General features: G+C 44.6%; 1 protein-coding gene across 1 annotated transcript; it reads left to right on the top strand.

Moving 5' to 3' along the window:
• Positions 1 to 251: 251 nt before the first annotated feature.
• On the top strand, positions 252 to 15,270 carry LOC142196819 (ribonuclease H1-like). Its single transcript, XM_075266798.1, has 9 exons — positions 252 to 324; positions 2,337 to 2,519; positions 3,267 to 3,388; positions 7,225 to 7,389; positions 8,164 to 8,263; positions 11,434 to 11,488; positions 13,552 to 13,636; positions 13,732 to 13,856; positions 14,423 to 15,270. Exons 2-9 carry the CDS (start codon positions 2,398 to 2,400, stop codon positions 14,522 to 14,524), a joined length of 876 nt encoding a protein of 291 aa, XP_075122899.1. The 5' UTR covers positions 252 to 324; positions 2,337 to 2,397; the 3' UTR covers positions 14,525 to 15,270.
• Positions 15,271 to 18,214: the final 2,944 nt, after the last annotated feature.

The raw sequence follows: 18,214 nt of genomic DNA, 5'->3' as shown, positions 1-18,214 counted from the left end.
CCTACACCGAGCCTGCTGCACCTACATCCTATACAGACTGCAGCCAGCAGGGCAGTGTTTCCACCAGTTATATGGTGTGATTGCTTTACATAAAGCTTATATCCTTTATATAGAACATATGGAGACTCCCCTCCTTCTGAGGCTCAGAGCCGGCCACAGCTCCTGTGACTACACGCGGTATGGCTGTAGTGGTAGTGATGTGACTCTCTTCGCTTTCCGTAGTCCTGGTGTTCTCCGAGCCCTCATTAGGGCAGCTGACCTCCGTAGCAACGTCCAATCAGGAAGCTGCGGCGCTGACTGTGGCGGAGAGGTGTACGGAGCAGAGTGAGTACGGGGTCGCCGGCGGTTATAGGGGGCGTCACGTTATTACAGGCAGGGACGTGTATGTACGGGGGCACGGCAGGCCGGGAGAAGTCATTCACTCGGGGATCTTACTGTAGAACTACAACTCCCAGCATGCTGCTGATATGGCTGTGGGGGCAGTGGCTGCTCTGTTGTGTGCTCTGTACATCACACCATATAAACACGTGGCAGGTCCTTATGCTGAATGGCACAGTCTGGTTTGATACGATGTTTTGGATTTGGAGGGGGATTAGTGTCTGTGTCCTGCCTCAGGTCCTCTCCATATTCTGTCCCTGTGGATCCTGCTGGAAGGCTTTGGCCCTCTGCTGCCGGTTTCTCACTGGGCACAAATGGGGAGAATTTATTAAAGGGGATGTCCAGGAATTTGACAACTCACAAAGGAGAAGGGCAAGGCGAAACACTAAAATAAATGAATACAAATCCTGTTCTCCTTCCCCCGCTGCTCTGGTGACTTATGTGGGTAATGTCACCGGGTCTTTTAGCGCTCAGTGACCTCACTGCCCTGAGCAGATGGCGGCGGCAGGCACCGGAGCGCAGAGGACAGGTAAGTGTGTGATATTTATTTTTTTTTTGTTTACTCCACCTTCTCTTCTGTGAGTGAAATTCCTGGACAACTCCTTTAAGACTGGGAAATGAAAATCGTCGAAGGTCTGACACAAAGGACCCCGCTGTGGTTCAGTGGCTTGAAACTGCTGCAGCTCCTCTTCACAGGCCATGTGACTTTATTGGTTATGTGGTCTGGTCTGGTCACAGCTCAGTCCCATTCAAGTGAATGAGCTGAGTAGCGATACCAAGCACAGCCGCTGTACATATGTGCAGTGTATGGGCTTGGTAAGTACTGAAGAGGCAGCTGGGAGCTCCAGTGTAGAATCCCCACCGCTCTTTAATCGGTGACCTAGTCTAAGGGAGCCTTTAAGGGCCCCTTCACCTGGCGTACGCTCGCTCCCATTGAAGTGAATGGGATATGTTTTGAACCGCTCGTGTGTAGGGGTCTAAATGAGCGGCGCGCTTACGCCATGTGAAGGGGCCCTCACATGGAGTAAACTCGCATGTATTTTTGCAAAATACACTTGTAAAAATAAGACTCCCATTGACTTCAATGATATATTACAGGCGTATTTTTACACGTGTAAAAAATATCATTGAAGTCAATGGGAGTCTCATTTTTACACGTGTATTTTGCAAACATACATGCGCGTTTACTCCGTGTGAAGGCTCCCTTAGAGTGCTTATACACAATTGTAGGCACGTTCTCCCCTAGGGCAGGGCGATGAATCTCAACATAACCAAAACTGATAGTAAGTAAATAAATGGCAGTTATGTTTGGTGTAGTATGTACGTGGTGCGCCAGGCTGAATGTGGGTGTGACTGGTAGGTGGTGCGCGGCGGTCCCGTTCACTCGAGTGGCAGCTCTAGAGATAGCCAAGTGCTTAATTTAGATTGTCTACTTCAATGGGAGTACCATAGACCACCAGCCCTTCCCAAATTCAGTCTGTCTGAATATGCAGCGAAGGATGAAATCTACGGATGCCATCTAGAACGATCCATGAAAGACAACGTCTTGCCGCTAAGAGGGCGTTCACACTACCATTGATAATGTCCGTTGCTGTCTTCCGCCACAGGATGACAGTAACGGACATTACCAACAGTTGTGGGAGCGCCCCCTAAGCTGCAAATTGGCAGGAACTGAAATCTGACCAGATGTTTTCCACACTAGGTATAAGGATTTGTGCAGCTTTGTTCATTCGTTTTGTAAAGCAGGTTCATCATAGGAGACTAAATCTTGAACTGCACTCTAGAGCCACCATGTGTGAACAGTCCCTTTTGCTGTACGTTGGTAGGTCTTGTGCTAGAAACAGAGACGGCTAAAATAAAATGCTAAATGTAGTATTCTTATACTATATAATTACTTTAATATCTTATATTATGAGACCCCTATATTATGAGACCCTACTCTACTACTCTCTTTGCAGGATGTGCTGTGCTGGCGTGCCCTATAATGTGGCTGTGACAACCGCGTCTCTTCTATAGGCGATGTTCAGGATCTTCTCCTCAGCTCATCTGCTGTGTGCAAGGTTATCAGGAGTTCGGTGTACAGTGGCCACAATGTTCTATGCTGTGAGGAAAGGACGGAGCCCGGGAGTCTACAAGACCTGGTAAGTCAGTCTTAAAATATCCCATACTGGTCCCAAGGCTAGTAACTACATTCATCTCCACTGAGGGACACCAGACTGTCACTTTGAATAGCTGAGGTGTGAGGAGGAGGGGGGGGGGGGGGTTAGGATTTCAGACTTTTACCAACCTAAGAATTGGTCCTCGTTATTTTCGTTCCAGGAAATACCTTTAAGTACGTTACATGGCGCGTCCAAGACTTTCTAGCACCACTATATTTTATATATGTAGAGGGTTTTCTTTAAAGGGGCTCTCCACATTGGACACTTTGTACTTGTTAGTGGGGTTTCTTGACAAGGAGCTGATCTCAGAGTCCCCTTGTTGGGACCCCTAGTGATCAGCTAGTGATATATGGAGACACCTGGCGGTAAGTGGCAGCTGGTTACGTACTTTGAGTTCAGCGCTCCTTTTTAAAGAGAACCAGTCACATTGTACATGATGGTTAATCTGCAGACCTCATGTTGTAGAACACGAGGAGAGATTTCCACCTCTGTTCTGATCTACCTATGTGGCGGCCACAGGAGTTGCACATTACTAATAAAGCTGATGTCCCGGAAGCCGAAATTATATTGATAGTCAAAAAAGTCTTTGGGGCCGTGATCTTTCTATGGTTCTAGATATAAAATGACCAGATGACCACTGTCTAGTGTGTTTTTACCACTTCTATTAGAGGGGGAGGTGAAAATTCTAACACATCCTCTATAAACCATTTTTTTTTTCTGTTATCTAAGGGAAGAATGTAAAGAACAAGTGGACAGATTTCCGTCAGCAAGGTACAAGAAGTTTGCTTCAGAAGAGGAGGCCTGGAGATTTGTAGGGAATAACCCAGAAGCTTCTTCAAGTCCTATAGAAAGTGAGAGCAAATCTGTGCTGCTGAATACAGTAGATCCCAATACATAACCATGATCACTGGGGTATCCAGGAGTTACTGATGGGGAAGTGGTGGAACCCTGCAAGAGGAATGTGCTACTGCATGGTGCTGAATGATTTTTTGGGACTTGATCGATGATCTATACTTAGATCTGGGGGAGACCCCTGTGGATAGGCTGTTTGAAGAAACATTACATGGCCTGATCATTCATTAAAATGAATACAGCCATTGCACTAATGTACTGTAATGAACCAGCTATAACGCTCACCTGAATGCTGCAGCCTCTTCAGCGAGCTGATCAGCTGGGAGCCTGGGTGTTGGACTCAATCTTAAACAAAGGTCATCATCATTATTTAGACAGGAAAACTCTTTTAGGCTAAGGCCCCACAGGCCGTAATCGCAGCACTAAAGTGCTGCGGAAAGAACCGCTGCGTGATTGCACTGCGGTTCTTTCTGCAGCGCTTTTAAGAGAAAGTTCAGAGTTTTCCTCCGCGGACTTTCTCTTCCCATTATATCTACGGGAAGCCGCCAGCTTTTCCGTAGATATAATTGTCCGCGTTGCGATTTCTTCCACAAAGTGGGCATGGGATTCGCATGAATCCCATCCCCTTTGCTTGCACTGTAAAACGCCGCGATTTTTCCCGCAGCGTCTCCGCTGCGGGCAAATTGCGGCGTTTAAGTCTCGTGGGGCCCCGGCCTAAGGGTAAGTTCACATGAAGTTTTTTGGTCAGGATTTTGAGGCCGTATTCGCCTCAAAATCCTGACCAAAAAGACGGCTCTCATTGAAATCAATGGGAGCCAGTCAGAGCCAGATGCTCGTTCTTTCAGGTGGATTCACTTCGCGAAATCGGCCTGAAGACACTCCCTCCTCTGGACTAGGTTCATTCATTGGGCCTAATCCGGAGCGGAGTGCACTGCTGGATGTCAGTGCAGTGCACAGGCTTTCAGTCGCAGCTACCCGGCTTTTGGATCAGAACCTGAGGCGGCCTCTGCCTTGGTTCCAATCCAAAAAAAACCCTGTGTGAACTTGCCCTCAGGCTGAGGTCCCACATAGTGGAAAAGCTTTTTTGCAGATTTTGCTGTGTTTTGGGATTTTTTTTGTGCTAACATTAGGAGTGAATTGAGTAGAAGAGAGAAGTATAAAAATAGTTCCCATTACTATTGTAGCCAAAAAAAAAAAAAACTTCCTGCAATGTGGTGCCTTAGCCTTAAGGAGTTATTCCCATCTTTTAAGACAATGGCATATCTCTTGGTCATGCCATTCATGATTGGTGGGAGAATAACCCCAGGGATTCACATTTATAGACATTAACCCCTTCCCGACATGCGCCGTAATAGTACGGCGCATGTCGGGTCTGTAACTATGGCGACCGCCCGGGAGCCGGGCGGCCGCCATAGCCACGGGGTGTCTACTGCTTTAAAGAGGACCTTTCACCATATCCGGGCACAGGCAGTTCTATATACTGCCGGAAAGCTGACAGTGCACTGAGTTCAGCGCACTGTCGGCTTTCCCGATCTGTGCCCGGTGTGAAGAGCTTACGGTCCGGTATCGTAGCTCTTCTATGGTCAGAAGGGCATTTCTGACCATTAGCCAGGAACGTCCTTCTGCCTCGCGGCGCCAATCGCGCTGTGCTGTGGCGCGGGGAGGAACGTCCCTTCCCTCTCCTGATAATACTCGTCTATAGACGAGCTGCGTGAGCAGAGGGAGGGGGGCGTTCAAATCACCCCCCTTTCCCTAGAACACATATAAAAGTAGTTAAAAACTGTGAAACGCATACATGTTAGGTATCCCCAGGTCCGAAATCGCCCGCTCTACAAATCTATAAAAATATTTTTCCTGTTCGGTAAACGCCGTAGCGGAAAAAATAGTCAAAAGTGCCAAACCGCCGTTTTTTCACTGTTTTGATTCTGATAAAAATTTGAATAAAAAGTGATCAAAGCAAGAACATTTACCGAAAATTGTAGAACTAAAAAGAACACCCGACCTCGCAAAAAAAGACGCCCTATGCATCCCCGTACACTTACGTATAAAAAAAGTTATGGCCGTCGGAATATGGCGACTTTTAGAAAAAAAATTTTTTAACACAGTTTTGGATTTTTTTTAAGGGGTCAAAATGTAAATAAAACAATTCTGAATTTTTTTCCTGCTTCCCAGTACATTATATAGAATAATTAATGGTGGCATCATGAAGAAAAATTTGTCCCGCAAAAATTAAGACCTCATAGGGCTCTGGGAGCGGAGAAATAAAAAAAGTTATGGGGTTTAGAAGGAGGGGAGTCAAAACGAAAATCAAAAAATGCCATCGGCGGGAAGGGGTTAAAAATTGCAGAGGTTTTCTGAGATTAAAGGGGCTCTATCATTGGGAAAAGTTATTTGTAACTAATCACATCCTTGCATAGGCTTTAGAAAGGCTATTCCACACATGGCAAAAAACAATGTATACTCAGCTCACCCCTTAATCATGAACACCTGATCCTGGGCCGCACGGATGTGGATGGACCTTGTTCCACTTGTAAAGCCAGCAAAAAGTAAAGAATATCCAGCGTCTTCAGAAGGTAAAAATTAACTTTTATTTCCGCATTAAAAAAATATAATTTTTACCCTCTGGAAACGCTGGATATTCTTTACTTTTTGCTGGCTATTCCACACATACCTTTAGTATGTAGATTGCCTCAGTGATTTCTGAATAAGGGCTCGTTCACATCTGCGTTGCCCTCTCCGTAGTTCAGGTTTCCGTTTCCTGCCTAAAACAGAGGCAGGATACGGAAACCTGCAGGAGTCTTTCTCACCCATTCATTTGAATGGGTGAGAGAGATGTCCGGCCGTGTGCGGCGGTGAGCGTTTTGCGCTCTCCGCCGCGAAACCGGGTTTTATAATCCGGACACAGAGTCGGACATGCAGTACTCTGTGTCCGGATAAAAAAATCCGGTTTCGCGGCGGAGAGCCTAAAACGCTCACCGCCGCGCACGGCCGGACCCGGTCTATGGTTTCCGTCTTCTGCCATGCAGAAGACGGAAACCATAGAACGGAGACATGAACGCAGGTGTGAACCCAGCGTAAGTCCGTTTTTATTCATATGCTAATTAGCCTCTTGGTACACTCCCCTTTGCTATTGTTTCCTATGTGTATACAGCACAGGCTGCTGCTGATGACTCAGCTTCCTATTTGCACACAGAGACAAGGCTGATGGGAACTTCCTGTGCTGGCTGGAAGCTAATTAGCATATGTATATAAACGGGCTCATTCAAAAACTACTGAGGCAATTTACATACAAAAGATAGGTGTGGAATAGCCTTTCTAAAGGCTGTGCAAGGATGTGATTAGTTAAAAATGACTTTTCCTAATGACAGAGCCCATTTAAGATATTCATCCTTAGGATAGGCCATCAATATCAAATTGGTGGGGGGAGGTCACACACCAATTAGTTGATATCAGTAGCCGGCAGAACCGCACAGTGTACACAGCTGGAAGGCTGTATTGTATTAGAAAAGGAGGTGAAAATTCTAACACGTCTTCTATAAAACATTTTTTTTCTGTTATCTAAGGGAATCATGTAAAGAACAAGTGGACAGATTTCCGTCAGTAAGGTACAGCTCTGTGCGCTGTTTAGTGAGTGTGCCCGGCTACTTCTGCTCTGCTCCCATTTCAATGAATTGGACGGGTGACCATTCTCTGCACAGCTGGGGGGCCAGAAACAGAGTAGTAAATTAGCCCATTATTTTCAGGGTAGTGGGGTCTCTACCTCCACTCAACATAGAGTGTAAGAATATGGTGTGCGTCATAGTGACTTATCTAATGTAGTAATATATTTATGCAGGTTCTTCAAAAGATCAAAGCTCATCATCAAATGTGAAGAAGACATTTCATACCAAAAGACCACTCCCAGTCTCCACGTCTACAGAGCAGCCGGTTCCTAAACGAACCAAGTTAATTGACATCAGTGCATTACCGCCTTTACCTGGACACTCCTTCACCCAGATGGGTAGATTATTCTTCATCTTTTCTCATTATTTCTATTAAATCTCACTTTAATTGAGTCTTGTATGAATTTCTTACAGTCTTGGGGCATGAAAGTAAAGATCTCTAAGGGCGGGTTCACACCGGCGCTCGGTCTCCAGTTTAGCCAATTTGGCGGGTTTCCGTTTTCTGCCCCGATAAACTGGACAGGTGATGGAAACCCAGCGGACAGTTTTCAAACCCTTTCAAGTGAATGGGTTTGCAAAGTGACCGCTTGTGAGCGCTTTGTGCCTCTCTGCAGCAAAACCGCTTTTTTTTTTTTTTTTTTTTAGGCGGACATGCAGGACTTTGTGTCCGGTTAAAAAAACGGTTTCGCCACGGAGAGGCAGAAGACGCACAAGGGGGTTTGAAAACTGACCGCCGGATTGGCTAAAGCGGAGATCGGGCGCAGGTGTGAACCCGACCTAAACATTATGTTGTAATGTCGTATCATGAGCCTGTCACAGTGCCATGTCAACCATAGTGACAGCGTCCACAGCTATGTTTGGTAGCCATGGCCAGATGGGTCCTCAGTGCATTGTTATGACAAAATAAGGGATATGTTATGACAAAATAAGGGATCAGTAGGGAGTGTGGACTGTTAGAGGTATGAAAGAAGTGATAGGTTGTTTTGTTTTTAGGCCCTTAATTTATAAAAATTTCCCAAAAAGCCACTGAATTCAGTTTGCCCTAAAATGCAGTGTAACAGTAACGCTTTCCCAGTGATATTTAGTGTATAATGTCATATACTCTTTTGAAGGTGACTGCGCAGTTGTGTACACCGATGGTTGTTGCTCCAGTAATGGACGAGTTAAAGCACGAGCTGGGATTGGAGTTTACTGGGGTCCAAACCATCCAATGTAAGTACAGCTATTGTTTCATCTATACAAGTGTGTTTATAATATTAAAAATGTGCAACGATAAGAAAAGAGACTAGTAGTAGCAGAATGTTCCCATAGTTTGTAAGAAAGGCCAATGACTGGCTGCAGGTAGCGGACGGGGTAGAGGGATGACTCTTAGGGTGCATTCACACTGAGTAAACGCTAGCTTATTTTGTAGAGTAAAATTACACTCGTAAATTTTGCTATCCCATTGACTTCAATGATATTTTTTTACAAGTGTAAAAATACGCCTGTAAAAAATACGCCTGTAAAAAATACGCCTGTAAAATGTCATTGAAGTCAATGGGATAGCAAAATTTACACGTGTAATTTTACTCTACAAAATAAGCTAGCGTTTACTCAGTGTGAATGCACCCTTACACTTATTCTGGCCAGATGGCCCTCATAATCTCCCGCCTAGACTACTGCAACACCCTTCTCCATGGACTCCCAGCAAACACCCTCGCCCCCCTCCAGTCCACCTTAAACTGCGCTGCTCGCTTAATCCACCTCGCCCCCCGATCTTCATCGGCTGCTCCCCTCTGCCAGTCCCTCCACTGGCTACCTATAGCCCAGCGAATTGAGTTCAAGCTACTAACGCTAACATACAAAGCCATCCACAACCTGTCCCCTCCATACATCTCTGAACTAATCTCCCGCTATCTGCCCACACGTAACCTCAGATCCTCCAATGATCTCCTACTCCGCTCTGCTCTCATCCACTCCTCACACAACCATCTAAGATTTCTCCCGTGCATCCCCCATACTCTGGAACTCCTTACCACGACACATAAGACTGACCCCCACAATCACAGGCTTCAAGAAGGCCCTGAAGACTCAACTATTCAGGAAGGCCTACAACCTCCAATAATACTATCACCGCACCATCATCTGTACAGTCTCCCCCTCTCCTTCTGTCTCTACCCCCTTCCCTCATAGACTGTAAGCCCTCGCGGGCAGGGCCCTCTACCCCACTGTGCCAGTCGGTCATTGTTAGCATTATATCTACCTGTATATTCTGTGTATTGTATGTAACCCCCAAATGTAAAGCACCATGGAATTAATGGTGCTATATAAATAAATAATAATAATAATATTAATAATGGCTGAGATCAGATAGCTGCTGGCCAGATGAGTGTTTGCCTGAAAGCTACTGCACCTCTCCTTACCCGAGTAATCTCTCTCAATCGCCTTATACACATGCACACTCCACTACACACATTTTCTCCTAAACAATAAGACCGCTGCCAGACTCCTCTGGTGCTCCGTTCGGGCAGTCTGTCCCCAAATCCACTTTAAAAAGCAAACATGACTTTTGTCTCCACATTTTTCAGTGAAAACCCAGTGGACCCCATTATAGTCTAGTTTCCATGGGTAACCATTTCCTAAGCAGATTGGGTTTCCAATTTTCGGGTCCCCAAGCAGATCTGAAGAATGGAAACCCGAGCGCAGGTGTGAACCTAGCATCCGATCTGTGAGAATCTGAGGACACCCACCTCCATAGACTTGCTATGGTTTAGACACTGATCTAATAGGTATAGCAGCTTAACTTCACCAAACCCTTACAGTACACCATGGTCTACAGAACCCGTACATCTGCTTTGTAAAACTTCAACCATGCATAGTAGTACGCCATTGGAGAGTGGGAAATAATGATTAGAATATCTGGGAAAACGGATAATGACCCTGACTTTACATAGACGTTATGTGGGAACTGTTGCTGACACAGTTTTTTTTTTCCCATGATGTATCTTCGGGTTTTTTGTTTTTTTTTTTCCTCCTGTTGATTAAAGAGAACATTTCACCACCTCCACCAACCCCAGTTTTTACCATGTCTTAATAGCCGCTGCTCCGCTGATTCCTGTGCAGTTGGAATTTTTTTTTTTTCTCTAGCCTCCACAGTTCTCAAGCAGTCAATGCTGTTAGTTTTGGTGCTTGATGTACTACTCAGGGTCTGCAATGCCAGGTAGGGGGTGGTCAAGGAGGTGTGGCCAAGAGCTCCAATCAAAGGTGGACTCGTCTTACATGACAGTACAGACCCTAAATAGCGTATTGGGCATCAAAACGAACACCATTGCTCAGGAATGGTGGAGGGCTAAAGAAAAAAAATCCAACTGTGTTAGAATCAGTGGAGCAGAGTCTATTACTTGCTGTAAGGAGTTGGCAGAGGAGGTGAAAGGTCCTCTTTAGGCTGAGGATAAACATTGTGGAAGCACAGCTTATTTTTATTTTTTTGCAGATTTTGTTGCCTTTTTTGAGCCAAAGTCAGAAGTGGATTAAGCAGAAGGGAGAGGTATAAGAACTTTTTATTGAGGTTCCATTCCTTTTATAGCCACTCTTGGCTTTGGCTCCAAAAAATGCAACAAAATCTGCAACAAAAAAAAGCTGCACTTCCACAACTTGGGGCCTGTGCCTAAAAGGGGAATCCCAATCTTAGCCACATTTGGCTGAGATGAGGAATATATATTGTGACCAACCTAGGACTTATGGAAACAGCCAAACAAGTTGTGCTACGCCACTTCCACAACTCTGACTTACATAACTTTTACTTCTATGAAACTGTATATAAGAGCCCACCTGTCTGTTTCCATATTCTCAACCAATCCAGGTGAATACGAATATTATTTTTCTCCTCTAATCCATGTAGTCAGAGATGGGAACCAGTGAGGGTAATCGTGCCTGCTATAATCTTACACCGGAATTTTAGTTTTGTTGCAGCAAAAAATTTTGCTGTTTGCTTTTGCAAAAGAACCAAGATGTGAAGTGCAGCCATATTGGTTGTCACTCTTGAATTGACTGTTCAGAAATTGATGAAATTGTTGCAGGACTTGTCTCGATTTTTCAGCTGGAATTGGGGACAGAGAAACCCCAATTTTAGTGGCAGATTTTGCATGGTGATTTGTTCCTCAAAATGTAGCATAAGACAGTTGTTCCATCTGGGTTTCACATTGTGGACTCTGCATATTCTTGTATCGCAGGGATATGTGTGTCCACCTACAAGTTTCTCAGCAGAGACATTTGGTCACTGGGGTTCTCAATACTTGGCCTGTAGTAATCTGGGAATAGAAGCCATATTGGTTGTGTTGGCTTCAGATAAATAGGACAAGTCCATTGTGTGTAATCTCCTAATCAGGTTCTTATGTTAATAGGAATGTGGCAGAAAGACTTGAAGGAAGGCAGACGAATCAGCGTGCGGAAATACAGGTAGGCTACGTTTCATGCAGAAATTCCCTTTAAGGCTAAGGTCAGCCAAAAAAAAAAAAAAACCAGCGGCAACGCATCACTTTTTTTTTTTTTTTTTTCCGACAGCGCTTCTCACAGAAAGTCCACAGAGTTTTCCTCTGAGGACTTTCTGCTTCCATTATACCTATAGGGAAACTGCTGGCATTTCCATAGGTATAATTGACATGCTGTGATTTCCAAAACCGCAGTGTTTTTGGAAATCGCAGTGTCTGCTGCGTGTATTTTTCTGCAATGTAAGGATGGGGTCCCAGCCTTAAGGGGTTATCTAGTTTCTAACATTGATGGCATACATAGAACCCCACAGATCACTGGTACCGAGACAGCATGGCCAAGAAATCTATGGGGTAGCGCTGCAGTACCTACTCGCCACTACAGTTTGTACGGCGAGGGAACAGCGTGATTCACAGTTTGTAAAATAAATAAATAAATACTGCGAGCCGTGCTGCCTCACTACCACCACGCCCACTGCATTACCCATGTCCAGGTACACCACGCCCACTGCATTACCCATGTCCAGGTACACCACGTCCACTGCATTACCCATGTAGCATCAAATATCTTACCCACCACAGAAGTTTAACTTACTGGCCTATATTTTCTAAGTTCACTTTTACACCCCTTTTTGAAAATTGGCACCACATTTAACCTCTTAATATCATACACACACACTCCAAAGGAAAAAAAAAATACCCCTCTGTTAGCTCCCCATCGTCTTAGTAGTAACTGGGACATCACGAGATCATGGCGAGATCACAGGAGCTTTCTGGTGTCCATGACAGTCAGGAGCCTTGTGAAGGGTCCCAGGCCTGTCATAAGCAGGTATCCATTGAGGTTTGGATGTGGCTGGGCCTGAATAGGTATGTGACAATTTCCTCATCGACTGCAATGCAACAGTATTGCAGTCTGTGGGACAAGCAATATGGTGATCGCAGGTTCTGGCCCATTAGGGGATATTAAAAAATTATATATATTTATTTCAAATCAGCCCCCCATCACAAATAGAAATCAGCAAAAACAAGTTGGGTATCCTCGCATCTCAAAATATCCAAAATACAATGGTATATATTTATTAAGCTGGCCGGCCCATTGTACCAATCAGGCCCTCTTACTACTTGTGTCCCTGTTTCCTCATGTAAGCTCTGGCGCTCGGGTCCCTCACACCTAATATACATGAATTCTTTATCACATTATAAAACATTACGTCAAATACTGTCTCTATGTAACGTGCTGCTGATGTTGGTGCTATATAAATAAAATAAATTTTGGTTCTTTTTTCCCATGTGGTGAGGTCTGTAGCGGGAAAAAAGTTGTAAATGGCTGAGCCTCCCCCCCCCCCCCCCCCTCTCTTGTGGCTTCAACACCCCCCTCCACCAAACCTTTGCTTTTTTATAAAAAAAAAAAAAAAAAAAAAAAGGTAATAAATGGTATAAATGAAGAGTACAACGGTCACTGCATAAAATACGCCGTACACAACCCTATATGTCAGAACATGGTACCTCCAAAGAAATCTTTTTTGCAGTTTTTGGATTTTTTTTATGGTGTTAGAACATATCAAACACTATATACATTTGATATCTCCATAATCCTAACAACCTGTAGAATATATATAGGAGATAAAATAGTGTGGTGGTGAATCTATCCGAGGCAAATGTTTGCATAGCCACCCAGAGGTTGTGTGGTGAATTACAGCCTGACAAGAATTTTGCAGGCATGTCACAATATTGGATTGAATTAATTTTGTGAGAAATGCTCTCTGAGGTAATCTCACCACACAGGAGCTGCCCCAGTGATACCCCAGTTAGGGCAATAACATAGGGGTATTCTTAAGTGGGCCTGGATTTTTATTTTTTTAATTTCTTTTGCAACGTGTGGATGTTATTAGCCAGAATCCCATCCACTTTGCAGGTACTGTAAAACGCAGCGTTTCTGCTATGGCCAAAACGCTGTGCTGGTCCGCTGGCCGTACAGATGTTACTCTTTGTCGTGTATGGATCTGTAATACTTCATTTCCCTCTTTCTTGCAGGCAGCTTGTAAAGCATTAGAACAAGCAAAAAGCCACAACCTCACCAAGCTGGTTCTATACACAGATAGCATGCATACAATAAATGGTGAGGCCTCTACACCCCACTGACTGCTTTACTATTGTGCACGCTTTTTTTTTGTATTCCTTTTTCATGTTAATGTCATTGATTGTGTTTATTAGGTATCACAAAGTGGATCCATTCCTGGAAGCTGAACAATTGGAAGATGAGCACTGGAAAAGAGGTGGTAAACAGGAGAGACTTTGAGAAACTAGACAGGCTGGTGCAAGGCTTGGATGTGAAATGGGTAAGTATGGTGCACTGTGCTCAGACTGGGGGAGAGGACTATGGGTCACATGAACTCGCATGTCAAAATATTGATAAGTGACTAATATCCGATCTGCAGAGGGTCTGACACATGCCACCCCCTTCAATTAGTGGTTCATACAGAGAATGGAGCAGGAGGCAGACAGCGCTGTTCTGTGTAGTAGCAGAACTGAGTGACCACAGATTAGGTCTCATTCAAATGAATGGGAGTTGATCTGCAGTACCTGTTCTGACCACTGCACACAGAACAGAGCTGTCTGCTTCCTGTTTTGTGTATCATCTGCTGAGAACAGCTGATCGGTGGGGGATGACAAGTGTATGATATTAACTACCTATTCTTCAGATCATCAATATTGTTAGCCCAGAGAAGCCTTTTTACGTTCACCCAAGCCACGGTGTGGCCAGTAAATGCTCCCAATGTCGCTCATAGCTTAAACACTGCCATATGAACCCAGCCTTGGAGACTAAATGCATATACATAGTAATCTATATATATATATATATATATATATATATATATATATATTCTAATGTGCCATTATTCAGATACACATTCCAGGGCACGCTGGTTTTGGAGGAAATGAAGAAGCTGATCGACTCGCCAGAGAAGGAGCCCAGAAGCCTGCAGTAGACACCGATGACTCTTAAAGAAAGAAGAGGGACCTGTTTTTGGACTTATTTGTACAGAAGGTCCCAGACCTCTTTGTCCATCCAATACACAGCCTGCAGGACCTTGTGGATATGAGGCTGTAACATAGAAGACTATGCAGAAATTCATGGATTTAATTTCCGCGCGACGTTTATAAAGCCCTTGCACTACTTGGGACAATGAAGATTTTATCATTGTGCCTTTTAGAAATAAAATGGTGTCTTAAGACAGCATGGGGAAGATTTATCTTGGGTCTCCATTTTAAAACCCATATCGGACTACTCTTGTGCTTGACCATTTCAGGTTGGGTGCCATCTATATTATTTTACTTAATAAAACATCCTTGGTGTCTGGGAGTAAGCACTTGGCTCACCTAGAGGTTTCTATACGTCTATGACAGATGCAGGTCACTGCTGGGGTAATGGCCGTGTATTACAGGACACAAGTACTATCTTCTGCAGCAATACCTGCACATAAACATTCATTGTTCCTCAGTCCTGCACATCGGCGTGAAGGAATTCTAGGCCATTACTCTGTACAAGACGGCTACAAATCTGTTTCCTCCCATGAACTGTTCGCTTTAGGTCTTTCCACAACATTTCTATTGGGTTAAGGTCAGGACTTTGACTTGGCCGTTCCAAAACTTTTAATAGTGCATATGAATATACAAAACTTTTTAAAGGGATACCCTTTTTTTCTAACACATAGGAATAGCCTTAAAGGGGTTGTCCCATAACAAGGATCCTATCTATACTGCTAGTTTATGTGGATATAAGACTGCTTCTAAATACATTGCTTTATCAAAACTGCTTTGTTTGGCCGCTATCTTAATTTATTCACTTCATTGTTTACATGCGTTTCTATGACCATGGGGCCCTGCTGAGCTTATCTTCTCAGTCCCCAAGTGATGTAGCTGCTTGCTCTCAGGGAGGGGCTGAGTGCTGGGAGCAGCTCTGAGCTGTGTATATCTCTGCCCAGACAAGCAATGGAGCTCCTCAGATAGGGGAGGTGACAGCTCCAGGATTTCTGAGCTCTTATCTCCTGCTCTTCCACTTATCAGTTGGTTTAATTGAATTTGGCTGATAAGGGCTGAGATAAGGAGTCCTGTACCTCTGTTTATATAAGGGGGTGTTCACTTTACCGTCGGTGTCCGATAGCTAGTTTCCGATGCTAATGTCTGTGCAAAATCTTGCAGGGACACTAGCTGTGTCCGTTACATTTTGCATTGATTTAATAGAATATCGGGTGCGTTCTTTTATAGTCAGTGCCTGTCCTTAAGTGTCCGTTCACAAAGATATCTGATTTTTCAAGCGGACAGCAAAAACCTACATGTAGGGTTTTGTTCTCCGCTTGAAAAGTTGGACATCTTTGTGAACGGACAGTTAAGAACACCCACGGACAGTAAAAGAACGCACCCAATGTCCCATTAAATCAATGCAAAATGTAACAGACACAGCTAGTGTCCGATGCTAATGTCCGCACAAGATTTTGCACGGACGTTAGCATCGGACACTATCTGTCAGACACAGACGGTAGTGTGAACGCCCCCTTACAAACTGACTGAAATCCAGCTCTGCTAGATCAGCTTCTACATCAGTTTCATACTGTGGTAATTCATTTACAACCAATCCCTCATTACTGACTGCAAACATAGCAGATAGCAGAGCAAGTGAAACCCCGCCCACCAATGTGCCGAGAAAACCAGGAAGTGAACAGAGCACACAGCCTGCAGGTTGGTGAACAAGCGTGATGGGAATACCCCTTTAAGAAAGGCTATTCTTCTCCTACCATTAGATGCCTTTTCGTGCACTGCCGTTTGGTAGAAATCCCAGTTTTCTTCAGTATGCAAATAAGTTCTCTCGCAGTACTAGGGGTGGGCTCCAGCACTCAAACAGCACTGGGGGCGTCCTCAATGCTGTGAGAGAATCTCCAGCAACGCCTTTATCTTCTTCAGGAAGGGCCTCTCCCTGTTTCTTCTTCCGTCCTGCCCACGGCTACAAGAAAATGGCCGCTTACACCAGCTTATTGTATAATCGGCAATTTTCTTATCAGTTAGTTACTCACTGCTCTACCTCAATGGCCCCGTCCACTCCTTCCAAACATAGAAGACCTGTCAGAACACTGTGCCTGGTGCAGAGCGGTGAGTAATGAATTGATACCGTGTTTCCCCGAAAATAAGACAGTGTCTTATATTAAACTTTCATCCTAAATATAGGACCTGTCTTATTTTCGGGGGACGTCTTATGACAACCGGCAGTCATGCCCGCACTTCCTTAGTGGAGCGCTGGCATGACTGCCTGTTGTAGGTAGTGTAGGGGAGGGAAGGTATCCTACTTACCTTTCCCATCTTCATAGCAGCGCTGGTGCTGCTGTTCGTCCCGGCAGTGGTGGGCGGGGCTTAGCAAGGCTTCTGGGGGTTGCACTGGAGAACCTCACTTCACTGGCATTGCAGCCACAGTAAAGCCGGCTGCTGCCACTGCCTCTGGGAGAGCTCATGCTACAGCAGCAGGGACAGTGGATACCACAGCAGAGGCAGCAGCCGGCTTTCCTGTGCACACGGAGCACAGCATCCATCCGGCTGTAATGATTTTTGGGCATGTCTTATTTTCGGGGGGTGCCTTATTAGACAATTCAACAAAAAAAAACCCCGCAGGCCTTACTTTTTTTTTTTTTTTGGGGGGGGGGGTGTCCTACTTTCGGGGAAACTGGGTACTATTCCCATCCTGGGTTGTGGGGGCACTAAGGTGGTTGTTATCCTGTGTGGGGCATCGAAAGGGGCCGTCAAACTGTGTGGTATATTAGGGGAGAAATACTAAAGGGATGTGCTTTGACATCCTATCATTTATGCCGCAAAAAAAAAAATCTAAAAGTATTACATGAAATTTATACTAAAGCAACTTTTAGTCTTGGCCTTTGAATACTGATGCAAAATACTGACTAAAATATATACGTGAAGACATAACCTCAGGATGTACATGGCACTTTTTGGATGTGGCCTGTGGAGCCTTAGTCTTAAAGGGAGTCTCATTGGGATTTTTGAATTTGAACTAAAGCTGTCTTCACGTAGCCTTAAGAAAGGCTATTGTCAGAATACCTTTTGTTTCAATTATGTTGCTGGGTGTTTCATGAAAAAGCCGGTTTCTTCTTATGCAAATTAGTTTTTTTTATTACATTTTTCATGTCATAAAAAACAAAGAACAAGAACAACAAGGCTAGGGTGTGGGAAAGCTGGAAGGATGATACTTTGGGAGGGCAAGACATTACGAGAGGAGAGGGAGGATGCGAGATGCTGCCGCGCAGTAGAGCTGTGTACATTTCCAACAATGGAATACATAACATTACAGAAAAATCAGGTCAAACAACAGAGGGGACCTCCAAAAAATGTGGGCGAGTATATGAGGCTCTGGGGTAAGCAGCCGAAGGGAATAAAGGTCATGTAAACAGTCTAGGCCCTAACTGAAGCTGCAAGTATGAAGAATAACAGTAGAAAACAGGTGAAGGCGAGTTCACACCAGCACCCGATATCCGTTATGCAGGTTTCCGTTTTCTGTCGCCAGAAGACAAAAACTAGCATTCACTGTCCGCTGGTTAGCATCTTGTGCCTCTCCGCGGCAAAACCATTTTTTTTAACCGGATACAAAGTCTTGCATGTCCGACTTTGTGTCCGGTTAAAAAGAAAGAAAGATTAT

The sequence above is a fragment of the Leptodactylus fuscus genome, chromosome 3 (genome assembly GCF_031893055.1).
Source record: "Leptodactylus fuscus isolate aLepFus1 chromosome 3, aLepFus1.hap2, whole genome shotgun sequence".
Classification (NCBI taxonomy): domain Eukaryota; kingdom Metazoa; phylum Chordata; class Amphibia; order Anura; family Leptodactylidae; genus Leptodactylus; species Leptodactylus fuscus.
This window is presented reverse-complemented; position numbering and strand designations above follow the sequence as displayed.